Raw genomic sequence first — 27,860 nt, 5'->3', positions numbered from 1 at the left:
GGTATCTGAACATATGGGAAAAGAGAGTATCAAAAGAGAATGGACCACTAAATCTAGAGGCCTGCCAGGCACACAGCAGAATGGAAGATGAGGAGAAGTTTACATTTTCTCCAGCCTGATTTTATTTATGAGGCTCCCATGGACTGTAGGATTAACAGTGTTTAATCAGCTCAAGTATTATCTTTTGCCCTTTTCCCAATCTTTACCTTTGACTTTTACACCACTTTGCACCCCCTGGAGCAGTTTTTAAGGGGTTCAGAGGGGAAAAGCAGAAATTTTATGGACTAGTGAGAGTTTGTTGTGCGAGTGGAACAGCAGGCATTAGATACAAGCCATGCGGTATTATAGGTGAAATGCAAAGTCTGAATTTCCCCTGTAATATCACATGGTTTGTATCTAATGTTACTGTTCCACTTCTACAACAGACTTATACATCTCCAACAAAAGTACTACCCTTCTCTCTCCCCCCCCCTTAAAAACTGCTCCAGGAGGTTGTAGGACCCTCTGGAACAGATTTTGGGACCACACAGGGGGAGAAGATGAATTGGACATTCTCACAGTGGAAGCAGAAGTCCTCTTGCACAAGTGACACTCCATCCATACAGCACTATGGAATCATATATTCTCTTGGTTTTAGATATACTCGCTGCTCCATTTTGCATATATATAATTACAAATCTTTAAACTTCTAGGTTTCATTACATAAATGTGTCGAAAGAGACAAAGATATCCTTTTTTTTACATTTAAACAAAAAATATGTTTCCAGTGGCTAGAGGTTCATGAATGATTTAACCAGAAATTCCAATTATGTGGGAAAAGTTAAGACAAACATTCCAAATCTTAAACATTTGCACCAATATATTTTGCCTGTGTTGGCTTTGAGGCAGTTTCCACTAGGATGGTAATCCAAGTCTGGCTCTTACCTTCACAAATCGGCGGCTCATATTATGCGATGTTTCTCCATTTGGGGAAGGGCGTAGAAATATTTGTGTACATCAATAACTAGTGTGTTGGGCAGAGAAGGCTAGGCTTAGTGTCCTCCTCCCTGCTACTGGGCCAGGCTTCAGAACACAGCATCCCTGCGCAGTTGCCCAGGACCCAGGCTGGGCTACTGGTGATTTTTGCTCTGGGCCCCTTTTAAGGTCCCCACCTTGAGGGCTAACCCTCAGAATCCGCTCTATCGCAGCTGAGTGTTCTGTGGCTCCATTTCCCCCACAATCCCAGCCCCAAAGTGTGCTTTAAAAATCACAATTCTGCACCAGATTTAGGGTTCTGCTGCACACACAAACACTTCTCACGCCATGTGTGTCATGGGATCTATGTATCGAGAGCGTGTGTTGCCGTCTTTAAACCAAAGTTATCCAAATTACTGTCTCATGGTACTGTCTCATGGTACTGTCTCGTCTTCACTCCTTAAGGAAAAGGTAAACTAGCTTCTTTTGGCCTTGACGGTCCAGCTTCCCACTTGAGCCTTCCGTTCCATGTAGAGGCATCGGACAATGAGGTACGCACCTAAATTCAAACCAGAACAGGCTGTGAGTGCAAGAAGGTAGAAACCAATATGGAGAATGCAATGGCATCTTGTCCTTATGAAGCCCATTCAGGTCCCTCTATGATACAATAATCTTTATTGTCATTTTCCCATACAGAACAACAAAATTGAAGAAATCTGCATCAGACATTCAAAAACCAACAAGCCTGCTATCCCAGCTACCCCAGCCCCCTAAAAACTCTGATACCCCATAATTGAATACTGTATACTCCCATAGAGACTACCTTAAAAGGTAAAGGGACCCCTGACCGTTAGGTCCAGTTGCGGACGACTCTGGGGTTGTGGCGCTCATCTCACTTTATTGACTGAGGGAGAGGGCATACAGTTTCCAGGTCATGTGGCCAGCATGACTAAGCCGCTTCTGGGGAACCAGAGCAGTGCACGGAAACACGTTTACCTTCCCGCCAGAGCGGTACCTATTTATCTACTTGCACTTTGATGTGCTTTTGAACTGCTAGGTTGGCAGGAGCAGGGACTGAGCAATGGGAGCTCACCCCGTTGCGGGGATTCGAACCGCTGACCTTCTGATTGGCAAGTCTTAGGCCTTGTGGTTTAACCCACAGTGCCACCCGCGTCCCAGCAGAGACTACCTTACACTGCATTTAAAACCAAAATCGCATTTGGATAGAAACTGTTTCTCAGGCGGCTAGTCCTAGTCTAGGATCTTCCAAGCTCTTTCTCCCTCAAAACATTTGCTAGAGTTGTGGTTATATTGTGAACATCCCTGAGACCTGCGGGCATAGGGTGGTATACAAACTTAATACATTTAATAAATAATAGTAATACAGTGGTACCTTGGTTCTCGAATTTAATCCGTTCTGGGAGTCCGTTCAACTCCTAAAACCATTCGAAAACCAAGGCGCGGCTTCCAATTGACTGCAGGAGCTTCCTGCACTCAAACGGAAGCCGCGCCGGACATCCGGCTTCCCAAAAACGTTTGCAAACCGGGTTTGGCGGCGTTCAGGAGCCGATTTGTTTGACAACTAAGCTGTTTGGGGACCAAGGTACAGTCATACCTCATGCTAACGTTTGTTTCAGGTTGAGCGTTTTCAGGTTGCGTCCCGCGGCGACCCAGAATTAACGGAACAGGTTACTTCTGGGTTTCGCTGCTCACGCATGCACAGATGCGCAAAATGACGTCATGCGCAGAAGCTGTGAATCGCAACCCGCACACGCACATACGCGGGTTGCGTTCTGTTCAGGTTGCGAATGGGCCTCCGGAACGGATCCCGTTCGCAACCAGAGATACCGCTGTACCACTGTAATAATAATAACAGAGATGCCCAGATATGGTTGTGACATTATGTAGCCCCAGTTCTTCACTTGTGGAAGACTGTACAGTGGAACCTCAGGTTAAGTACTTAATTCGTTCTGGAGGTCTGTACTTAACCTGAAACTGTTCTTAACCTGAAGCACCACTTTAGCTAATGGGGCCTCCTGCTGCTGCCACACTGCCAGAGCACAATTTCTGTTCTCATCCTGAAGCAAAGTTCTTAACCTGAAGCACTATTTCTGGGTTAGCGGAGTATGTAACCTGAAGCGTATGTAACCTGAAGCGTATGTAACCCGAGGTACCACTGTATTCTTTTGGTTCTTTTGAGCGGCACTTGCTTCTTTCGCCCCATGGAGCCTCGCCATTGTCCTGCGGCCGTCGCCACTCCCTCCTTCCCGGCCGTCGCAGAGCATCACGGGCATTGCCAACCATGCGGTTTGAATTGACCAATCTGTGGCGGCGTGGGGGGCGTAGCTAGGGGGAGTGGACCTGAGGGATGCAGTCTTCCCTCAGGTCCACTCCCAAACAAGAAAAGTGGGCTGCTCTCAGCAGCACAGTTGGCCCAAGAAATAGAAGAGGGATATATACAAACAGCTCCTAATTCAGTCCCTACTGAGAGACTTGGGGTACAATACCCCAGGCTTGCCAAACTCAGTTTTTGTGTGTGTTTGCCAAGAAACTAAAAACTTACCTCCAAACAACATCGCCATGTATATTTTTAGTACATAGGGAAAGTAGACGGGTATATCAAATGGTAAGGGCAGCTGGGTTGAGTAAGTGCCATAGGTTTCAAAGTGAGGTAGCGATTCATATATGGCAAACTCTGGAGAGGGGGAGGGGAAATAGATAAAAAAAATGATTTAGTGGCTTGTAAGTGAAAAATCTCCAAAATAGCAAAATTAAAGGTCTTAGGCCTTCCTTTATGATAAAAAGCTATAATGGATAACTTAATGCAACGTAAGACCACCTATAATTATCTGCTCCATGTCAAGCACAATGGACAGGCAGGATTTCAACGGCATATAAAAGTCAATTTTTAGCAGGGCAGATACTCTGTACTTTGGATGGAGTGTAATGTAGTCACCAGAAAGGTTTAGTGCTTGAAATGCATAATAAATTATTATTATCATTATCATTATCATTATTATTATTAAATTTATATACTGCCCTATACCCGGAGGTCTAAGGGCGGGTCACATTAAAAGGATCACAGTATATAAAATAAAAACAATAACAATAACCCAATAATACACCCTCCCCAAAAGAGCCACATTTTAAAAGGGTACGGGATGTTGATCAGGTCAACCAAAGGCCTGGTTAAAAGAGGAATGTTTTTGCCTGGCACCTGAAGGTGTGCAATGAAGGCGCCAGGCAAACTTCCCTGGGGAGAGCATTCAACAGGGAGCCACTGCAGAGAAGGCCCTGCTCTCGTGTTGCCACCCTCTGGACCTCTCGATAGAGCCTTAATCTGCAGCTACGACAGCACAATAAATCAAAGCCTCCATTCAGCCCAGGCTCCCTGAAATAGGAGCATAGCAAATCTACTGAGTCAGATCTTTGGTCTGCAGCTCTCTCTCCAGGGTTTCAGGATGCTGGAGGTTGTAAGTGGGAGAGAGCAGATTTTAAAAGTCTTTTAAAACCCATTGGAAAGTTGGAGGAAAGTTGGTGATAGTTGGGAGGCAAAGAATGGCCCACAGTCCATGGTGTGCAGGGTTTAATGTTTGTCACAGATGTGCTCTGTGGAGAATTTGGATATTTGAAATTCTGTCAAGATTTTTTTATATAATTTTTTTTATTCCATTTTCCATTTCCCCCAATATTACATCATAACAATTATTATTATTCACAATTTCAGAATTTCCCTATTCCTCCCAGACTTCCCTCAACCTCCTTCTCTGGTTTATTTCACCATAATATTATGCCTGCATATTGCCTTTCCCCCCTCCTTTTTTAAATTTTAACTTATAAATTATATAACTTTTGCTAATTAACAGAGCGGCGTCGAAATAAGGACAAAAAATCCTTCAAGAAAGACTGGGAACCATTTTTGGCCTGCATGCAGAATCAATGCAAAGACTTGAACTCATTAGCAGGTTCTGAATAATCACAATTCTGTCAAGATCTTTTAATGTTTAGTACACAATTAACTATTCTGAATGAAGGTTTGATGGTGTTCCGTCTCCTTGCAGCAGACTGTGTCTATTCAGATATTGCCGAATTGCTGCTCCCATTTTCCCCAGCCATCGCTCATCCCGACTGGGGCTTGTGAACATTGGTTTGGAGACTGCATCACAAAGGATGAGAGCAAATTTTGGAGGATAGCTCTGTTGCAATTTGCATCTTGCATTTGCAGCATTGCAAAGTGAAATATACTCAGTCGAGTATGGATTTCATGCTCTTTATTCAGCTCATAGTGGTGAGGAGGAATGAAAGTCGCCTCAAAGTGTCTGCTTTATATACATTATTTACAGAATGGGCTGCACGTGATTGGCTAATTCCGGAATTCTCCTGTAGGCCAATCAGATTGTGGATTCACTTCCATCTGGAGCCGGATTGGGTGGCTCCTGCAGATCAATCATACTGCTGCATTGTTCTAGGACCAATCAGACTGCTGCATTCTGAATCCTATTGTTCTAGGACCAATCAGACTGCTGCATTTTGGATCCTATTGTTCTAGGACCAATCAGACTGCTGCATTTTGGATCCTATTGTTCTAGGACCAATCAGACTGCTGCATTTTGGATCCTATTCAACTCAGTACATAACACAAAGGGTCTTCTTTAAATGTGTGTTGAATTGAATTTTTCCTCCACCTCTACTCAAAAGTAAGCCCCTTTGGATTCAATGGGCATTACTCCTGAGCAAGTATGCCTAGGGTGGTAGCCTTAGAAATCAGGCAGGATTCTTCACGTGCCCTCCCTCTGCCTTTACCTTCAGCCAAAACCGACAGAGGATACAAAGGAATCCATAGCGTATAATGGAGCCACGTCAATTCTTGAAAGTATGTTCCTGTTACTGCCAGCATACAGTAAGTATATCTAGAATAAAAAGCAGGTGAAAAGAGGGTGAGCCACGTTCTGATTTTTCACTGCTGAAGACGCTGAATAGCTGAAGTCTCCTTTTAGTAACCAAACAATTAAACCACTGTGTTGCAAAAAATTATCAGTAATATCCAAGGCAACACAATGACCAAGTACAACAATGCGATGTCAATATGAGCTCTTTATATAATCTATACAGAACATTGAACGGTATGAAATATATGAAATATGCACTCTCTGCAAAACCAAATAAACAGAAATCTTACAAATCTCTGAAAGTCACAAAAAATGCACTCTTGATGGATTCTCTTGAAAACATAGAACCATACTTATGTTTATTTGGGTCTGTGTTTTCAAGGGGACGCGGGTGGTGCTGTGGGTTAAACCACAGAGCCTAGGACTTGCTGATCAGAAGGTCAGTGGTTCGAATCCTGTGACGGGGTGAGCTCCCATTGCTCGGTTCCTGCTCCTGCCAACCTAGCAGTTCGAAAGCACGTCAAAGTGCAAGTAGATAAATAGGTACCAGTGCAGCAGGAAGGTAAACTGTGTTTCCGTGCGCTGCTCTGGTTCGCCAGAAGCGGCTTAGTCATGCTGGCCACATGACCCGGAAGCTGTACGTCGGCTCCCTCGGCCAATAAAGCGAGATGAGCGACGCAACCCCTGAGTCGTCTGTGACTGGACCTAATGGTCAGGGGTCCCTTTACCTTTACTATGTTTTCAAGAGAATCCATCAAGAGTGCATATTTTGTGACTTTCAGAGATTTATAAGAAGCCTCCTTTTAAGCAGCAACTTGACTGCTGAGATAGTTCAGTTGGTGGAAGTTCAAAGGTGTCATTTCACCAATCCTGATCCCCAAAATGTGAGGAAGATAGGAAGCCAAAGAACAAGGGGAGCCATTGTTGTGGTGCCTTCGAGATGTTACTGGACTCTATCGCCACAGCCAGTGTTTATTGGGACTTCACAGAGACCCAGTGTTGCTCTTTTGTATTTCTGCTTTGTTTGCAAGCTAAATCACACAACCCCAACCCAACTCGCATGGGGGTAAGCCCCACTGGGTTCAATAAGACTTACGTCTGAGTGAAACTGCGCAGTTAGCCATCTGAAAACTCCTTACATTAATTTTTTTCAAAAAATTTTAACAAATAAACAATTCTACAACATTTCAAATTTGACAATTAGTCATTCCACCTACGACTTCCCCTCCCTCCCTGATTCCCTCAAAAATTCAATTCACGCTGCATATTATTCTATACCTTCACCTTATCACAAAAGAAAAACAAAAAGTTCACCCCCAGTGCTGTTCTTACTCAAATCCTATTTGTGTTTTAACATATTTACATTGAGTTTTTACGTCTCCTACAAACATTTTCCAATCTCCTTTAAAATCAGTCTCTTTCTGATCTCTAATTTTACACGTCAAACTTGCAGATGCTACATATTCTGTCCATTTCAGCTGCCATTAAATGACCCACGAACTCTGGGGCTTCTGAAATGATCTTGTCCTCTCTCCCAGTAGGAAATAGACAGACAGGCAATGTCTAAACTTGATTGTCCACATAAAAGATAACCACTCAAATCTCTAAGGGCTGCTGTGTTTGGAAGGCGAGAGCACCCACCTCTGTTCTCAAGAGTTCTATGTTGCTTGGATTTACTAGGTAGTTGACTTTGTTTCCCTTTGCTTGCTTTATCTCTGTTGCCTCAGGTAAATAGCAGGAACCTTGAAAAACCAGTTTGCTCACATTTTTTGCTCTTCCGACAGAACTGTGCCCCCTTCTCTCGGTGCAGCCTAAAGCTGTGGCCTTCAGCTTTATCAGACCTGGGACCCACCTTTATTCCAAACAGGAATATGCAGACCAATTTCTTGGGCTTCTTGCCATATATACACGTATGGTGATAAAGTTGCTCTTGCAACCTGCCTTAGATCAGACCGCGATCTGGTTGGGGGACCCAAGGTAAAGGTAAAGGGACCCCTGACTATTAGGTCCAGTCGTGGCCGACTGTGGGGTTGCAGCGCTCATCTTGCTTTATTGGCCGAGGGAGCCGGCATACAGCTTCTGGGTCATGTGGCCAGCATGACTAAGCCGCTTCTGGCGAACCAGAGCAGCGCACGGAAACGCCGTTTACCTTCCCACCGGAGTGGTACCTATTTATCTACTTGTACTTTGACGTGCTTTCGAACTGCTAGGTTGGCAGGAGCAGGGACCGAGCAACAGGAGCTCACCCCATCGCGGGGATTCAAACCGCCGACCTCATTGGCAAGTCCTAGGCTCTGTGGTATAACCCACAGTGCCACCTGTGTCCCTTGGGGGAGGGACCCAAGCAATGGCCCAAAGCAGGGGTCTGCAACCTTTAAGACAAAAAGAGCCACTTGGACCCGTTTTCGATGAAAAAAATACCTGGGAGCCGCAAAACCATTGCGACATTTAAAACAAATATATCTTCGGAGCTGCGATCTGACAGTGGGCGGGAAGGTGACGTCAGGACGGTGCGTGACTAACGCACGCACCGCCCCCACGCGATGTCACAGCCAGTACAGCGCCCACCACAGTGGGGAGTGTCAGGGTACACAATGCGCCTCCTCCCCTCGCTAGTATCCGCCCCGGAGCCGCGGCAAAGGTGTAAAAGAGCCACATGCGGCTCCGGAGCCGCGGGTTGCAGACCCCTGGCCCAAAGCAACCAATTTAATCCACACAGTTTCTGTGTATCTCTCTGTTTCTAAAAATCTAGGAAAATACACAATTTGTAGACTGCAGCTAGCAGCAAGGCCAAAGCGATAAGTAAGTGAGGGAGTGCCCACGCTTTGTCCTTTTTCTAGTCTTCCTAGGATTTGCTTTTGCAGGAGAAGCAGATCAGATAATGAAACTTAATTGCCTGCGGAATGTAGATATGGAAGGCCGAAAGAAAAACCATTTGGTTTACTTTGGAGTGGCGTGCATGTCTGTGTTAAGTTCTTACCTGACCACATCAAGGAAACTCCAGAGGAAGAATAAGATGCACACAACACATTTTCCTTGAATTTCTTCTTGACTGACAATCACAACAAATAAGATGACGATTCTTTCTGCGATCTGGAAATGCGGGAAGAGCAGAGGATAAGGTGATGAATTGGGTTCTGCTTCCGCAGCTGTAGCCTCTGGTTTGTGTGATGGGGAAGGTACGTGTGAGATTCTGGGTGCTTCCGGACGGCTGGTATTTTGGGATGGGATTCAACCACATACTGGCGAAACCCATTTCCTTGAGAGATTCAACTTTTTGCGACAGGGACGAGGGCAGCAAAATGCCCTGGAAAGTGTGAGTTGACACTTGGCTCAACACGACGCCATCTAACCTCCCCACAAACAAATCAGGAGAAATAGCTCATTAAATAGCACCATCTAATCTCCCTGCAAATAAAAATCAGGTTGAATGCTCAATAAACAGGTCATCTAGAAGCAGCCTGTTTTAAATGAAGGAGGAAAACAGCGCGCATGGCAGCAGCCGTGTTGCAAAAAGAATCAAGGCGATAGAAGCATTTCGTACAGATGCCCACACAGAGACAGTCACACATTCTGTGTTTTACGGCTGCGTTCTGTGGTCCTGCCTCTCCTACCTTATTCGCCACCCAGTATTTTATGCAAAAGCCTCTCTTTGTAACCACCTCTTTCCATATCAACCTACCCGAACCCTGAGATCATCTTCTGAGGTCTTTCTTTGTGTGCCTTTTCCATGTGAGGTCTGGAGGGTGGCAACTCGAGAGCGGGGCCTTCTCTGCAGTGGCTCCCCGTCTGTGGAATGCTCTCCCCAGGGACGTTTGCCTGGCGCCTTCATTACACATCTTTAGGCGCCAGGCAAAAATGTTCCTTTTTAACCAGGCCTTTGGTTGATTTGATTGACATCCTATGCCCTTTTAAAATGTTTTTTTGGGGGGTGCCTATTGGGTTGTTGTTTTTATTATTATTAGGTATCTTGTGGTTTTATATCTTGATTTTATTCTGTGAACCGCCTTGAGACCCCCATGTATAGGGTGGTATATAAATTCAATCATCATCATCAACAACAACAACAACTGTTGCCCTTAGTCACTGGATTTGCATGCTCAGCAGACTCTTACGATACCGTTGGAATTAATTTTATTTTGCATCCTTATATACCGCTTATTACCAAAACAGTCCATAAGCAGGGTAGAAGAAATAGCCAGAATACCTCCCCCCTGCCGGCAACATATAAATCTGTATGATGGAGCTAAAAGAATGTGCTGCCAGATAAAACAATCCCCCCCCCCCAAAAAAAAGAAAAAAAGAAACATAGCAGCATGCTTCAAAAATGTCCAGGGAAATGTTTCATCAGCCTGGCCACCCGGTACTTGCAAGGTGGGAGGAGGACTGGAGAGAGGTTGTCATCTGCTGCCATCTGGACCCCACCCCCTGCCATCTGCAATGACTTCTACCCGCCACCCCCTGAGTAAAAGCACCATCTGCTTCCTCTTGCCAAGGCACATCCTGATTCACAACATGCAACACTTACCTGACAACATGTGCACATCACACCTCATTTGGCCTGTCCTCTACTCCAGATCTATTCCCACTTTTCCCATTCAAATCATTTGCGCTATGCAAAGACCAACCCTGCGCTGCCCATTACTCATCCAATGTGGCCCGTTCCTCTCTGCGCTGACACTTCTCACGTGCCCTCAATACTTGCAACTCACCATCTACCCGATCTCTCTGACATTTCCCTCTCAAGCACCAAACCAATTGCTGTGTCTGCCCTGCTAACATGTGCCAGGTAACACACACACAAACCACCCAGTAACCTGGCTCTTGCCGAGGTTGCTTTCTTCCACCCAAGATTCTCAGCCAACTGAATTAGGGCCTAGCTACATATGATGTAGCTACATATGATGTAGGGAGGTGGGTGGCGCTGTGGGTTAAACCACAGAGTCTAGGACTTGCCAATCAGAAGGTCGGCGGTTCGAATCCCCGCAACGGGGTGAGCTCCCGTTGCTCGGTCCCTGCTCCTGCCAACCTAGCAGTTTGAAAGCACACCAGTGCAAGTAGATAAATAGGTACCACTCCGGCGGGAAGGTAAATGGCATTTCCATGCGCTGCACTGGTTCGCCAGAAGCAGCTTAGTCATGCTGGCCACATGACTCGGAAGCTGTACGTCGGCTCCCTCGGCCAGTAAAGCGAAATGAGCGCCACAACCCCAGAGTCGGCCACGACTGGACCTAATGGTCAGGGGTCCCTTTAACTTTACCTTTACATATGATGTTAATTTGATGAATGAAATGGATGCATTTCATTTTATAAATTGCAGGTACAATCAGGTGGGGTTCAGAATCAGGACCAAGGCATGTGAAAGGAGGGTTGAAGATCTTTCTTGTTCCAGGGAAAATGTTCCAGGGAAAACATCCCGGCATCATTCTGAAGCTCCTATATTAGCCCTGAGCAGAAAGGTCCCATCAGCTTTGGGGGGGGGGTGTCTTGCTATTTTCCCCCTCCCTCACACAAAAAAGGAAGTTGTGTATCTTCCAGCACTTTTGCTATTTCAGATCCTCTAGTATTCAGCTGTAATTTTAGTAAACCACACTGGCCGTAACCACAAAACTATTAGATATACTAAAATGAAAAAATAAATGGATGTGTCAGTTTATCCTTTTTTTGCTGGAAGGCAGGATTTCCTTTGTCAAATGACTTTGCTAGATGGAAAGAAATGCAGACCACTTCCTGAAGATAAAAGGTTCTGGTCACGGAAAACTGATCAGCTTCTTAGCTTGCAGGACTTTCTGTAAACTTTCAACACATTAACAGCTGCCTGAAAGTGGGTGGGGACAGAGAGTGTGGTTGCAGCTGAAGAAAGTAGGCTTGAAACATACATTTGGAGAACCCGCATTTCCCCTGAGATATGACCCTGGAGGAGTCTCCTCAACAAACCGCATAGTCTCAGCTTCACCTTCCTCATGAGGAGAAAATGAAGCAAGGCTTACTTGCAACTTGACAGTGATGTGTGCTGGGCTGAGCTATATATGGCTGCCGAGAAAATATAACACTGGTCCTGAAAGACCTTCATTGGCTCCCAGTACGTTTCCGAGCACAATTCAAAGAGTTGGTGCTGACCTTTAAAGCCCTAATTGGCCTTGGTCCACTAGACCTGAAGGAGCGTCTCCACCCCCATCATTCTGCCCGGACACTGAGGTCCAGCGCTGAGGGCCTTCTGGCGGTTCCCTCACTGCAAGAAGGGAGGTTACAGAGAACCAGGCAGAGCGCCTCCTCAGTGGTGGCGCCCGCCTTGTAGAACGCCCTCCCATCAGATGTCAAGGAAATAAACAATTATCTGACTTTTAGAAGACATCTAAAAGTTCTATGTTTTCAAGGGGATGCGGGTGGCGCTGTGGGTTAAACCACAGAGCCTAGGACTTGCTGATCAGAGGGTCGGCTGTTTGAATCCCTGCCACGGGGTGAGCTGCCGTTGCTCGGTCCCTGCTCCTGCCAACATAGCAGTTCGAAAGCACATCAAAGTGCAAGTAGATAAATAGGTACCGCTCTGGCGGGAAGGTAAACGGTGTTTCCATGCACTGCTCTGGTTCTCCAGAAGCGGCTTAGTCATGCTGACCACATGACCCGGAAGCTGTACACCGGCTCCCTCGGCCAATAAAGCGAGATGAGCGTCGCAACCCCATGAGTCGCTCACAATTGGACCTAATGGTCAGGGGTCCCTTTACCTTTACCTTTGGGTTTTGAATGTTTTATGCAGATTTTTCAATTTCATTGTTCTGTATGGGACAATGACAAGAAAGATTATCGTATCGTATCAAAGAGGGAACAAGCTTATTTTCTCCTGCTCTGGAGGGTAGGACTCGTACCAATGACTTCAAGATACAAGAAAAGAGATTCTGACTAAACATCAGGAAAAAACTTTCTGACAGTAAGAGCCGTTTGACAGTGGAACAGTCTCCCACTGGAGGTTGCGGGGTCTTCTTCCCTGGAGGTTTCTAAGCAGAGGTTGTATGGCCATCTGTTAGGGATGCTTTAGCTGAGATTCCTGCATTGGACTAGATGACCCTTGGGGTCCCTTCTAATTCTATGATTCTATGTGCTTTGAAAACACACATCATACCCTTTGCTATGTTGTGGTTAGAGTGACGAAAGAATTGGGGGCATGAGGTCCCAGATAGCCAAGATCTTTCCTCCTCACTCCATATTCTGATTTATGGTTTGGTCCTGTAGAAATTACAGGCTGAAATAAAATTAATAATAATAATAATAATAATAATAATAATAATAATAATATTTATTTATACCCCACCCTCCCCAGCCAAGACCAGGCTCAGGGCGGCTAACACCAGATATAAATACAATTGATTAAAATACAACTTAAAAGCAAGATTAAAATACAACAGCCTCATTTCAGTAGAAACTCAAATCAAAAACTTTTTGGGGATGAAAACGTCAAATCTTCACCAAGGCCAACTATCCAGACTGGTCCTACGTAGGCCAGAAAAAAGCCAGGGAAGTCCCCAAGTAGGGGTTCCATCACAGAAGGAGAAAGGAAAGAGGGGAAGGGAATCAAGTTGATTCCAAGCCAAAGGCCAGGCGGAACAACTCTGTCTTACAGAAATGAGGTGCAAGATGAGTCCTGAGAGCAAAACCCTCAACCAATAGGGCTGTGTTCCAAGCCAAAGGCCAGGCGGAACAACTCTGTCTTACAGAAATGAGGTGCAGGATGAGTCCTGAGAGCAAAACCCTCAACCAATAGGGCTGTGTACACATTTCCACTTACTCTTGCTCCAGCACACTCCCACCAGCCTGTTTGGCATTTGTGTACACATGGCTTTACCAGCAATGCAAAGCTATCCTGTAGTTTCAATTCAAAAGGAAAACCTACGCCATGTTGACTCCGCAGTTAAGCAGAGATGTATAAAGCTGAGACAGCCATTGCACATCCATGGATGACAGCTTCATGAATAGGAGCTTTTTGGGGTGGAGGGTTGCAGGAGTGCAGAAAACAAAAAGGCATTCCTGCCATTTGTTTGGTGTGTACATAAACCTGTAAATGCAACTTAAAACACAGCAGGGGAAAAGAACCTCACTGCATTTTAGGATGCAAATGTTCACATAGCCCAGAACAAAGAGATTTTTGCTTAAGTAATGAAAGGATGTGGTCTCTAAAGTTCTCCTCCGCTTTACTCTTGGGTCAAAAATAAATTTAAGTCCGAAAGCCTGTGCCCTCGCTTCCGAAAGCAGAAATTGAAAGCCTGTGCAGTCATTTTACAAAATGTAAACAAGGAGGTTTTGTTTTTCATTTGTGCTCTGTGGAATTTCCTCCTCTCCCCGCTCCCTCTAACTTGACAGCAGCTCAGTTTCTGTGAAATAACACAAGTTAAATCCATAGAAGACCCAAAAAAGTGCATTGCCAAATCACAGCTTCTCTAGGAGATCACAGATGTGTGCGCCATGTTCTGCTCCAGACGGGAAAGAATTCTTTCCCTTGCTCCCCGAAGATGAAAAATGAAACCCAGACACAGTCTAATCCACAAATGACATTTTTTTTTTTAAGGGGGTAAGATATAAACAAAGCAGTAAATGTATGACACACAGCCTTTCTTGTAGGGAGAGAAGGGGCCTTTCCGGAATCAGATAATGGAAAATCAAGGCCAGCCCAATAAATTTTGGTGCCTGAGGCAGATAGTCCAAATAGTTCTTGGATGGCTTTAAAAGAGGATTAAACAAATTTGGGGAGAATCTGGCTATCAGTGACTGCTAGCCGTGATGGCTGCGTTCCACCTTCACTGTTGAAGGCAATGTGCATCTGCATGCCATTTCCTAGAAATTACAAGTGGTGAGGATGCTGCTGCTTGTGAATTTCAAAGAATCATAGAGTTGGAAGGGACCATAGTAAAAGGTAAAGGACCCCTGGATGGTTTGGTCCAGTCAAAGGCGACTATGGGGTTGCGGCGCTCATCTCGCTTTCAGGCCAAGGGAGCCGGTGTTTGTCCACAGACCGCTTTCCAGGTCATGTGGCCAGCAGGACTAAACCGCTTCTGGCGCAACGGGACACCATGACGGAAACCAGAGTGCATGGAAACGCTGTTTACTTTCCTGCTGCAGCGGTACCTATTTATCTACTTGCACTGGTGTGCTTTCGAACTGCTAGGTTGGCAGGAGCTGGAACAGAGCAACGGGAGCTCACCCTGTTGTGGGGATTCGAACTGCTGACCTTCTGATCAGCAAGCCCAAGAGGCTCAGTGGTTTAGACCACAGCACCACCTGCATCCTAAAGGGGCCATGAGGATCATCTAGCCCAATGCTCTGCAATGCAGGAACCATCTGGTTGGGAACTGTAAGAACAGCCTGCTGCAATAGATGACTCAATGTGTTCCTTCCTAGGAATGCTGAAAAACTCATGCGGCCTTCATGACCTCATATTATCTTTAAGAACAGTATTTTCTCCTCCAGGTTCAGCAAAAGCAGACTTGCTCTTATTGCAGGGGTAAAGAGATTTTGTGATCCACCCCTTTCTTTCTTTACCCTCCCATCATCATCATCATCATCATCATCATCTAGAGCAGAGGTTCTCAACCTGTGGGTCCCCAGATGTTGTTGGACTACAACTCCCATCATCCCTGAGCTCTGGCCTTGCTAGCTAGGGGTGATGGGAGTTCTTGTTCAACAACATCTGAGGACCCACGGGTTGAGAAAGGCTGATCTAAAGGAAGGCACTGGGTGGAGAAGCTGCACCAGATTTTGCTGTATCCTGAACTGAATCGGACCACTTTGAGGGGGATCCAGGCTTGGGCAGATTGGATCAAGATAGACCTGGTGTGACTGCAGGTTGTCAGGGGTGGGTGCATTGGGTGGGAAGGCTGCAGGGCTATGCTCTGCTGGCACGTTTCCTGCAAGGAATGACAGCTTTCCGGGTCATGTAGCCAGCGTGACTAAACTGCTTCTGGTGCAACAGAACACCATGACGGAAGCCAGAGTGCACAGAAACGCCGTTTGGTACCTTCCCGCTGCAGTGATACCTATTTATCTACTTGTTCTGGTGTGGTTTTGAACTGCCAGGTTGGCAGGAGCTGGGACAGAGCAACGGGAGCTCACCCCATCATGGGGATTCGAACCGCTGACCTTCTGTGCCCAAGAGGCTCAGTGGTTTAGACCACAGTGCCACCCGCACACATAGCAGAACTGAACCCTCCTGCTCGAGGCTGGATCCAGGGCTGGTTCCTGAGTTTCCTGGGTTGGCCCAGGGCAGCTTGGAGTGGAAGACAGTCCATAACTCCACTAAGCACTTCTATGCTCCATTTATTTCAGTGGGAGAGTTAACAAAGCCCCTGTTGTGAAGTTCTGGTTTCACACGGTCAGTCATTGTTAATATTGTCAATGCTTATTAAAATATAGATGTTCATTAAAATGTAGTTAAGGAAGCCACTGGTTGTTCCCTGCTATGCATAACAGAGGTCACCGCTGCAGATAGCCTCCACGAGGGCAGTGGCGTAGCGTGGGTTGTCAGCACCCGGGGCAAGGCAAGTAATTTGCGCCCCCTAACCCGTGGATTTTAGCACTCGAGTGCAAGCGCCCCCCCAGATGTTGCGCCCGGCCCCCCTGCACCCCCCTCGCTACGCCACTGGGGCTGGGGGCGAGCGAAGGAGCCAAGGACCCCCCCCAAAGGCTCAGCAGGAATTTATTAAATTTATTATTTGCGGAGCCCCCGCGGGCCGAGGCAGCCGAAGCCCCCTCCCCTCGGGCGCCTCCCCGCCCCCTCCTCTCCTTGGGCTGTAGGTGGAGCTCCAGATCCGGGTTTGGCGAGCGCCTCTCCTCCTCCCAGCCGGGTCGGGGGCTTCCAGCCGTGCTCCGTCCTCGCCCCCCCCCCCGTGGCTGAGACTTGCGCTGAGAGCCGGAGCCAGCGGCGCCCCCTTCTGTCGGGAGACCCTCGCCCGCCCGCCGGCTTCCTCTCGGAGGGTTTTGGGGAGCGCAGGGCGCGGCGAGGCCCCTCGGAGCTCTCCTCCCTCCCAGTTGGCAGAAGCAGCCGCCGCCTGTGGCTGGGCCGAGGGGATGCGTCGGGGTGCGGAGGCTGCCCGTGCCCGGCCAGGCGTCGGTGGAGGCAGCGGCAGTGAGTGGAGCGCAGCCGCAGCGGCGGCGGGGCGCGTGCGCTAGGGCGCAAGGCTGGCGGTGGCGGCGGGGAGCCCGGTGGAGGAAGGAACTTGTCCCTTCCCTCTGGACTCGCGCCCCCCCCAGATGTTGTGCCCGGTGCGGCCGGCACCCCTGGCACCCCCAAGCTACGCCACTGCACGAGGGACAGCCTCCTCACCATGAAGATGACGAGACGAGACTCCTGCATTTGAAGGGGGTTGGACTAGATTGCCCTTGGGAATCCCTTCCAACTGTGCAGTTCTGTGCTTCTTTAAAACGCTCCGTTCTATATCTCCAACACAGGGTTCGTGGACCTCCAGATATTTTTGGGCTCCAATTCCCATCAGCTCCAGTCAGCCTGGCAAGTGGTCAAAGATTATGGGATTTGTCGTCCAAAAACATCTGAAGGCTCCCAGTTTAGCTCTAATGGCGTTGACATTGCACAGGCTCTCCATATGCTACTATAACCCTAAATCCTGCTGAAACCAAAGGTACCGAAATGGATAGCGATGTGCTTTTTGGTGCTATGTACTCTATGTGGAGCTACCTTTGAAGGTGACCCAGAAACTACAACTAATCCAGAGTGCGGCAGCCAGACTGGTGACTGGGAGCGGCCGCCGAGACCACATAACACCGGTCCTAAAAGACCTACATTGGCTCCCAGTACGTTTCTGAGCACAATTCAAAGTGTTGGTGCTGACCTTTAGATCCCTAAACAGCCTCGATCCAGTATATCTGAAGGAGCGTCTCCACCCCATCGTTCTACCTGGACCAGTCCAGTGCTGATGGCCTTCTGGCGGTTCCTTCCCTGCAAGAAGTGAGGTTACAGGGAACCAGGCAGAGGGCCTTCTTGTTGGTGGCGCCTGTCCTGTGGAACGCCCTCCCAGCAGATGTCAAAGAAATAAACAACTATCTTACTTTTAGAAGACATCTGAAGGCAGCCCTGTTTAGGGAAGTTTTTAATGTGTGACATTTTAATGTATTTTTAATCTTTGTTGGAAGCCGCCCAGAGTGGCTGGGAAGACCCAGCCAGATGGGCGGGGTACAAATAAATTATTATTATTATTATTATTATTATTATTATTATTATTATTATTATTATTATTATTATTATACTTATATCCTATACAAGAAGTCCTACACAGTGCAGTGGCTGGAGTCACTGCCAAGTAAGAAGACCTAAGATCTCATTTGCTGTCTTGGGACTAAGCTCCACTGAATTCAGGGCAACTTGCTGCTGTTTTTGTTGCTGCTGTTGTTTGCTGGATTGCACCCAACCAGTTATCTGCTTTTCTAGTCGTGACTGAGCAGCAGGGGGGATAACTGGAAACATAAGCTTTTCTAATTTTCTTTCCCTGAAGAGGAAGGGTATATTCCTAAAATTCTTCTGAAAGGTCAGAACTTGTTCAGTCTTGTGGAATGTTGATCCTATCGCCTATCCTGAGTGTTCTAACAAACATGAACTTTACCCCACGAATTCTTATTCCATTGAATGATTTGGCTTGCTGGTCTCTAGCCAGTATTTCGAAAGGTGGATTTGCAGTGGCCAAGTGGCTTACGCAGGAGTAGCACACTGGTATATGCCGAGAGTGTGCATGATATTTGTCTAGTTTGTCGTTCTTTTCAAAATATGCCTAGGCCTCTTTTTCTGCTAACCGGTCGCCCTACTGAATGATTTGGTAGAGTGGGAAACCCGGGTTCAAATCTCTACTCAGCCAAGATTTAGAACCACAGGTGACCTTAGGTCAGTCCCCAGTTCTGGATTGTATCTAGAGTTGCTGTTCCATTCCTGCAACAGACTTCGGCTTGTGCTGTGGAAGTACCATCTCTGCTCACCTGCAGAGCAGATTTTGGGGGCATGCAAGGAATGGAAAGGAAAATCCTGTTGCATGTGTGGAGCTCTGCTTCCACCAGGTTTGAATATAACCCTCTCTGTGATGCCCACATCACAGGTTGCCGTGAAGATAAAACAGAAGGTGGACCATGTACCCCACCTTCTGCTCCTAAGAGGAAAGGTGGGATACACAGGTAATAACCAAATCTCTGAATTTGGCCACCTTGACCAGGACTGGCTCCATGTTTCTGGGAACCCTTGGGCACAGGATATCAACTGTCCCTTGGTCCCCCCCCCTTTTCCTCCTCAAACCACAGGCCTCCCTCTTGACCCCACCCATTTAAACTAAAACAAATTATGACAAATATGGCACAAGAAAACACAAACGTTACTATTTTGCTTGTTGCCTTTTGATTTTTTTGACAACTGTAGAATTTGAAGGTAAATGCAAGGAGCACATACGAAGTTCTCTCTCTCTCTCTCTCTCTCTCTCTCTCTCTCTCTCTCTCTCTCTCTCTCCCACACACACCTGCGCTTCTTCCTTCTTTCCCTTTTTCTCTTTCATACACATAGACCACATGCCTCCCTTACTTTGCAAGGTTAGCAAATGTTCCAGCTTGAGAATGGAATTTCTTGTGGGATTTAACCCCCCTAAACTGATGGCGATCCAAGTGTTGACCCTTGTCTCCTTTCATGCGATTATTAATTATGCGGTACCTGCAAAAGCCTCGGGAGAAAATGGTCTTCCGCAATGCTGAGCCGGATATGCAGAAGTTCCAGGATAGACGAAGATTGGCAAACGCGCATCACAAGCCCAATGGAATAGAAAGTATCAGCAACCGAATCTTCACCCCACAGAAAGCAAAAGAAAACATTGGATTATCATTCTATTGCAGCCTCTTCATATTGGACTCTCCCACTCCCACTCATCATTAAGAGATCAGGGAATTAAAACGGCCACTGTTTCCTGGCACTAACTGTGTTCAGTGGTATGGTACATTTTGCCAGAAGACACTGCCATCTTGACTGTGAGTCCTGGAGGACCTGTTCCCTGACTTGCAGATCTTTTTCCACCTGGACGGTAGGACCTGACTGACTCCAGCTACAAAAGCTAAGGCTGCTGAACAGACTCTTGGGCTGGGAGAGTGTTGTTTCTGTCATTGATATTAATTTTTATATCTTTATTTTGGATCTTATTGTGATTTATGTGGACAATGCGGTTGTGTACATTTCCATGTTTTATTTATTGTCACGATTACTTGTATTATGTTTGTGCTTATGTAGATTTTTTCATGTTGTAAGCAGCATTGAGCATGATTTTGGCAATGGAAAGGCAACGTACATGTGTTGCATACAATAAAATGTTGCGTGTGTGCATTCTGAACATGCTCCAACCACAACTGAGTGGCACAGTTACTATTTATAACAAAGAACATTGTGCAAGATCTTTTGCAAACTTTCTGAAGGAAATGGGCTGTATTTAGGCAGTGACCCTTGTTTCCATGGAACAGCATTTGGGCGTTTTAATTTGCAAAAGGTGCAGAAAATTAGCACAGAAACAACCTAGGATCAGCGTTGCCTTATGTGTTTTGACTAAATCTCCAGACAATTCTAGACCAAAGACTAGACTCAAATAAATGTTCCCTTTGGATTTGCAAACTCTTTCTCTCTCCTGATGTCTTTCTTGTTTGGTAAACATCAGGTCACCGCTATGAAGACAGCATGTTTTGCGGAAACGTGTAGATATGTGTGAGATCACATGTGGTCCAAGTAATGAGGTTGATTTCCCCCGTCTCTTTTTCTTATAAAGTTTTGTTAAGACTTTCTCCAATACAATAAAGAACAAACTAATCTAAACCGAAAATAATAAAAAAGAAAGAAGAAAATAAAAGAGAGAGAAGAATACAGCCCGTCTTCAAAGACACCACTAATTATCTTCTCCTACTCCATGCCCCTACAGGGTACACGGGTGGTGCTGTGCTCTAAACCACAGAGCCTAGGACTTGCCGATCAGAAGGTCGACGGTTCAAATCCCCGCGATGGGGTGAGCTGCTGTTGTTCGGTCCCTGCTCCTGCCCACCTAGCAGTTTGAAAGCACGTCAAAGTGCAAGTAGATAAATAGGTACCGCTCCAGTGGGAAGGTAAATGGCGTTTCCGTGCGCTGCTCTGGTTCGCCAGAAGCAGCTTAGTCATGCTGGCCACATGACCCAGAAAAACTGTCTGCAAACAAACACCGGCTCCCTCAGCCAGTAAAGCGAGATGAGCGCCACAACCCCAGAGTCTTCCACGACTGGACTTAACGGTCAGGGGTCCCTTTACCTTTTTACTCCATGCTCCTACAGAGGAGAGTCAAGCATCTTCATATAACATCATTGGGGATAGCTCAGTCGGTAAAGCGTTAGACCCTAAATCTCAGGGTTGTAGGTTGTGGGTTCAAGCCCCACGTTGGGCAAAAGATTCCTGCATTGCAGGGAGTTGGACTAGATGACCCTCGTGGTCACTTTACAGTTTTATGATTCTATGAAATATCTAAACTTTTATCTTTTTCAATGCAGTTGAAGACTGCTTCTTCCTATAGCATACTGCACAATGTCTTTGGATCATTAATTTCCACATTTCACAGAAGGGAACTGAAAGCTGACAGGCCTCGGTTTTTCTCAAGCCATTAGTGGATTAAAACCCAGCCCTCTAGCACTAGTCCTTCCCTGTGGTTCCAGTTCACCTTACGCTTGTGCAGAAGAAATCCCATTTTTGGCCCATGTGTGTTGCTGCTGGCTACTCTCTCAGTCAGACCCCATTTCCATGGAGAGGCTGCTATTTGATCGATCAAATGGCAAAACAGCATAGACTTACCTTCCCCAAAAATCAGGAACCTGATGATCATATTGATAAATATCCAGGAATGTCCGCAGAACTGGATTAAATAATAGCAGAAGATGTAGGGGTTCATTGTGCAGCTGTGAAAGCAAGAACAGGGAATTCAAATATCAAAGTCTAACCGGAATGACAGGTAAAAAGGTAAAGGGACCCCTGACTATTAGGTACAGTTGTGACTGACTCTGGGGTTGCGGCGCTCCCCCAGGGACCGAGCAATGGGAGCTCACCCCGTCCCGGGGATTCGAACTGCCGACCTTCTGATTGGCAAGTCCTAGGCTCTGTGTTTTAACCCACAGCGCCACCCGCATCCCTGGAATGACAGGAGCAATGGGCATTTTGCTACTAGACCATATTTAGAGCTCTCTGTTGGCTAGACAAGATACACCTAGGAAGAAGATAGAAAAGGGATCGCATTGTTGGGATCGCATATCAGAACCTTGGAGCAATCTCTGTAAAAGGGAATTGAGCATGGATGGGACCTACTCTGCTTTCTTCAACTGCCACTTCACCTGGTGGCCATGATCCAGAGAGCCTTGCATGCAGAGTAATCCCCTTGCCTGCTCCTCATCACAGAGGGAGGCAGGTGAGCGCAAGAGGATGCCAAGGTTGTTTTCTACCACTTTGTTTCCTTTTATACCACCAATGAATGCAAGCCGCCAAAGGCCAATTTATTGCCACTGGTGCGCTCTGTGGAACTGAGCCGGCTAAAACAGCGGTGTTATCACTGCCCTTCATATGTGGGCCTTTTCCCGTCATGGTGGTGGGAGCAGCCCACAAAACAAACAAACCTAAAAATGACTGTACAAAGCTGCCCATTCGGCCATTACAGTGGTACCTCGGGTTAAGAACTTTATTTGCTCTGGAGGTCCGTTCTTAACCTGAAACTGTTCTTAACCCGAAGCACCACTTTAGCTTACGGGGCCTCCTGCTGCCGCCGCGCCACCAGAGCACAATTTCTGTTCTCATCCTGAAGCAAAGTTCTTAACCTGAGGTACTATTTCTGGGTTAGCGGAGTCTGTGACCTGAAGCGTCTGTAACCTGAGGTACCGCTGTATAGGCCAATGAAAATTGCATTTAACGTTTCAGTTTTCACCAGGTGGAGGCAAAGCAATAAGGGGGAGGGCAAGATTTGCTGCCAACCTCAAAGGTCTGCCCCCAGATATAGTCAAGATTAAACAACATTTTAAGAGAGCTTCTTGCCATTATTTTCTTTTTATGCTCCTTGACAGAACAACATTATAAACAGTGTCAAACAGTCATTTTCTATTTCCCCTCTCTAAGCAAAGAGATTTGCTTGGCATGGTTTCTACTTTTTATTATTATATTCATTGCAAATATTTATATACTATTTAATGTCAAGGCAGTATATAAGTGGTTTAACAAAACCAACAAACATGACAGAAAGATGGAGATAAAATATGCTATGACATGATGATGTGAGATACATCTATATTGATATGCATCAATGAAACTGAAAAACTACAATACCAAATAAATCAATAAAATCTCCCCAAAGCCAAAACAAGGCAATGCCAAGCGAACTAACTGAGGTTGACCTGGTTGTGGAATTTGCTATGGCATTTTCTTTCTTTCTTTTGACTAAATTGTATTAGATTTTATAAAGAGAGATACAAAGATTATCTTTTTTTATACAAACCAAGATGTTTATCTAGGTAAAATAAAAATATAGATCCAGAGCAAAAGGGGGGGAAGAAAGAAAGAAAGAAAGAAAGAAAGAAAGAAAGAAAGAAAGAAAGAAAGAAAGAAAGAAAACTCATCCACTCCAATATAACACCCAGCCCGACTACTTTCAATATGTTTGCAGCAGGAGCAGGAAACTTGATTTTAAGAAATTGTATTAAGTTAAAGTAACTTGGTTGGATTTGTAATAATTAAAAAATTGGGAAAATTAATAAAAATAATAAGAAAGAAAGAAAGAAAGAAAGAAAGAAAGAAAGAAAGAAAGAAAGAAAGAAAGAAAGAAAACTTCCAAGTCTTCGTCTGACAGCTATATAAACATCATTCAACTCACCCACTCCAATATAACACCCAACATGACTACTTTCAATAAACCAACAATATCTTCAGGAGTTTGTTATGGCATTTTCAAGTGGCTTCACTTACTTTCTGATAAGAACATAAGATGGTCAGTGATGGGTCGGGTCAGTGGCCCGTCTGCCCCAGTGTCCTGTTCTCACAGTGGTTAACCAGATGGTCATGGGAAGTGCTCAAGGAAGACCAGAGACAACAGCACTTGCGTTTCCCAGCAACTGGCGTTTGGAGGTTGATTGCCTCCGATAGTGGAAGCCGTTCTACGTACAGCCAAAGAACTTACAAAGGGGTCTTAACACATCTCTCATGGCAAAGAAAATGACCTTGTGGTTTCTCTGCAGCACACTATAGGTAAAAGGTCAAGGACCCCTGGACAGTTGCAGCGCTCATCTCGCTTTCAGGCCGAGGGAGCCAGAGTTTGTCCACAGACAGCTTTCCGGGTCATGTGGCCAACATGACTAAACTGCTTCTGGTGCAATGGGACACATTGACGGAAACCAGAGCTCATGGAAACACCGTTTACATTCCTGCCACAGCAGTACCTATTTATCTACTTGCACTGGCATGCTTTCGAACTGCTAGGTTGGCAGGAGCTGGGACAGAGTGTCAGGTGTGCGTGCAGGAGCCGGGCCCTGTGACCAGTAGGACTTCGCAGGACTGGGGCCTTCCTAAGTTTGTTCTGAAGATGCAAGGTGCAGCCGCACAGGTGAGGCCGATTGGTAACTCACAGCACCTGGTGGCAAGAGCCGGGAAGATCCCTTTGGCTCTTTGCCACAGCAGCACGTTTCCTGCCTTGCTGCGTTTGGCTTATTGCTTCCTGATCCTCGGACCTTGGCTTCTTGACTCCTTGCTTCTTGATCCTCAGATCCTTGGCTTCTTGACTCCCTGCTTCTTGATCCTCAGACCGTTGGCTTCTTGACTCCCTGCTTCTTGATCCTCAGACCCTTGACTTCATGACTCCCTGCTTCTTGATCCTTGGGCCCTTGGCTTCGTGACTCCTTGCTTCTTGATCCTTGGACCCTTGACTTCGTGACTCCTTGCTTCTTGATCCTTGGACCCTTGACTTTGTGACTCCTTGCTTCTTGATCCTCGGACCCCTTACTTCGTGACTCCTTCCTTCCTGACCCTTGGACTCTTGGCTTCCAGACTCCTGGCTTCTGGACCCCTGTTCCTGCTCCCACCCCGCCATCTTGCCCCCGATCCTGATGTCCCCTGCTGGGTCTTCGATCGCCCGTGAACCGGACCATGACACAGAGCAATGGGAACTCACCCTGTCACGGGGATTTGAACTGCCGACCTTCTGATCGGCAAGCCCAAGAGGCTCAGTGGTTTAGACCACAGTGTACCATTGGCTTAAGAAAGATGCACAAGGACTTCTGACAATTGTAAGATACCACACCAAGGCTCTTCATAATCTGGGATAGTAGACAGTTCCCAATGGTCTGAGACATGTTGCTACCCAAAGCAGGGAACTGCCTCGTTCGCTCCTACATAGGACCAATACTTTGAAAAGTCTTGCTGCCCCATTTAGATATCTATTCATGCTTTTATCTATGGCCTCATCCACACTTTATGGTGCGCTCTGAAGCAGCTTCCTTCACTTTGCCTCCTGGTGGGGAGAGCTGGTTCCAAGTGGAGACTTCTCTGAGGTCCTCTCTTTCAGACTAACTCACCTCCCATGGTGGTTGCAAGGATAAAACAGGGCTTTGCCCACATGTCCTGGCCTGAGCTTATAGTCGGATGCGTTGCACCCCACAGGAGATCTCAACACCCCCACCAGAAAGCAGCGCTTGCTGTCCTCCTGAGCCCCTGAGATCAGGTTCCTCAGTCCTTTTCCTTGATCTCGGTGCCAAAATGCCGATGAAGCAACTCTCCACCGAAACCAGAAAAGAGGAACTTCCCTGTTCAAGGCGAGCTTATTGGAATGAAAGCCTCTGTCTGGTACACTGGGCAGCCTCTGCCTTCCCCACGGCAGGAAGAGGACGCTGAGGAGATCCCTGCCTAGACGACAGCTGGCTCCCAGCATTTCATTGCTTCTACCATCCTGGTCTTACCTTGGTTCAGTTGCCCCTGCTCCAGCTGCTCAAGCCAGCCGAGATCTTCAGAGCTGTCTGTGCTTGTTCCTCTTCCTCACAGCTGCAACAGCTGGGCTGAGCCCAGAGAGATCTCCCCTCCTCTTTGCCTTCCCTTCTTCACCACGTCAGGCCAGCATTGCAACACACACACACACACACACACACACACACACACACAGCGATACTTTCTGAAACAGCAGCCAAGTTCAGCAGCGAAAAAGGTTTGTCCTGTTCCAAAAGGCACGTTCCAGAGTTGCCAGGAAGCTGCTGATAATGATGGAATTCAAGAGTCCTTTGTGGAGATACGTCCCTGGAATTGTGGAAATCTGCCCAACAGGCTGCTTAGAAGTCAGGGCTGGTCTTTGGCATTCCCTTTCCATTCTGCTCACCTTTTAAATACCTTGGGTTTTCCTTTCGTTTTAAACTGCGCTTGGAGCCCAGTTCACAATTTGCATATGTGACGTCCCTGTCGTTTAAGCTATTTCAAATTTTAAAAATAACGTGCATGCCTCAGACATATCATGCCCTCCCACATTTCTCCGATGAAAATAGGGAGTCCTGTAATAATAATAATAATAATAATAATAATAATAATAATAATAATAATAATTTTATCCCACCCATCTGACTGGGTTGCCCCAGTCACTTTAGGCAGCTTCCAACGTATATACAAACATAATTAAACATTTAAAAAACTTTCCTATACAGGGCTGCCTTCAGATGTCTTCTAAAAGTTGTGTAGTTACTTATCTCCTTGGCTTGGGGCGGGGGTCACATAACTCCATACCCTCCAACATTTCTCTGATTAAAACAGGGACATCCTGTTCCAGGATCAACTCAGAAACCAGGATGGCATCTGTAAATCTGGGACTGTCCTTGGAAAATAGGGACTCTTGAAAGGTCTGGCAGCACCAGAGTACAGGTTCATGTCACCACTTTTACAAGTGAAAATGAACTCCTTGTGCTATTTGTCTCAGCTGTTGTATGGCTGCTCCTTGGGAGGACTTTGGTGTAGCCCTCCAAGCCTAATACCCCATGCGATCCCCTCTAATGCCTGCCCCAAACCCAGACTGAAAAGGCAGCAAATGGTTAATGTTCTTGTATTTTTACTACTATGATGAGACGGCAAAGCAGACGTGAGTTGTTGTTGTTGTCATTATTATTGCTTTTTTGTAGCTGGGATTCACCTGAACTCATTTCTGGCACATCTCAGGTGGGCGCCATCGCCATTTTAAGAGAATGAGGGAGGGATCCATTGTGAGTTCCAGCACCTCTTATTGTAGAACAATAGTACTCCTTCTCCTTCTCCTTCTCCTTCTCCTTCTCCTTCTCCTTCTCCTTCTCCTTCTCCTTCTCCTTCTCCTTCTCCTTCTCCTTCTCCTTCTCCTTCTCCTTCTCCTTCTCCTTCCCCTTCCCCTTCCCCTTCCCCTTCCCCTTCCCCTTCCCCTTCCCCTTCCTCCTCCTCCTCCTCCTCCTCCTCCTCTTCTTCTTCTTTATTAGATTTATATATTGCCCTTCATCATAAGATCTCAGGATAAAAACAAGTAAATACCATAAAGGGACCCCTGACCATTAGGTCCAGTTGTGGCCAACTCTGGGGTTGCGGCGCTCATCTCGCTTTATTGGCCGAGGGAGCTGGCGTACAGCTTACGGGTCATGTGGCCAGCATGACTAAGCCACTTCTGGCAAACCTGAGCAGTGCACAGAAACGCCGTTTACCTTCCTGCCAGAGTGGTACCTATTTATCTACTTGCACTTGACATGTTTTCGAAATGCTAGGTTGGCAGAAGCAGGGACCGAGCAATGGGAGCTCACCCTGTCATGGGGATTCGAACTGCTGATCTTCTGATCGGCAAATCCTAGGCTCTGTGGTTTAACCCACAGTGCCACCCGCGTCCCAGTAAATACCATGTTGTTGTTGTTGTTTAGTCGTTTAGTCGTGTCTGACTCTTCGTGACCCCATGGACCAGAGCACACCAGGCACTTCTGTCTTCCACTGCCTCCCGCAGTTTGGCCAAACTCATGCTGGTAGCTTCGAGAACTCTA

General features: G+C 46.5%; 1 protein-coding gene across 1 annotated transcript; it reads right to left on the bottom strand.

Moving 5' to 3' along the window:
- Positions 1–98: 98 nt before the first annotated feature.
- On the bottom strand, positions 99–26,201 carry HACD4 (3-hydroxyacyl-CoA dehydratase 4). The gene is made up of 7 exons (XM_083483449.1): positions 25,794–26,201; positions 21,664–21,767; positions 19,528–19,655; positions 8,824–8,936; positions 5,758–5,864; positions 3,518–3,649; positions 99–1,513 (listed from the first exon to the last, which is right to left on the bottom strand). Exons 2-7 carry the CDS (start codon positions 21,758–21,760, stop codon positions 1,431–1,433), a joined length of 660 nt encoding a protein of 219 aa, XP_083339575.1. The 5' UTR covers positions 21,761–21,767; positions 25,794–26,201; the 3' UTR covers positions 99–1,430.
- Positions 26,202–27,860: the final 1,659 nt, after the last annotated feature.

The sequence above is a fragment of the Podarcis liolepis genome, assembly GCF_965112155.1.
Source record: "Podarcis liolepis genome assembly, chromosome: 17".
In the NCBI taxonomy this organism is placed as follows: domain Eukaryota; kingdom Metazoa; phylum Chordata; class Lepidosauria; order Squamata; family Lacertidae; genus Podarcis; species Podarcis liolepis.
Note: the sequence above shows the minus strand (reverse complement) of the source record. Positions and strands in the feature narration are given on the sequence as shown.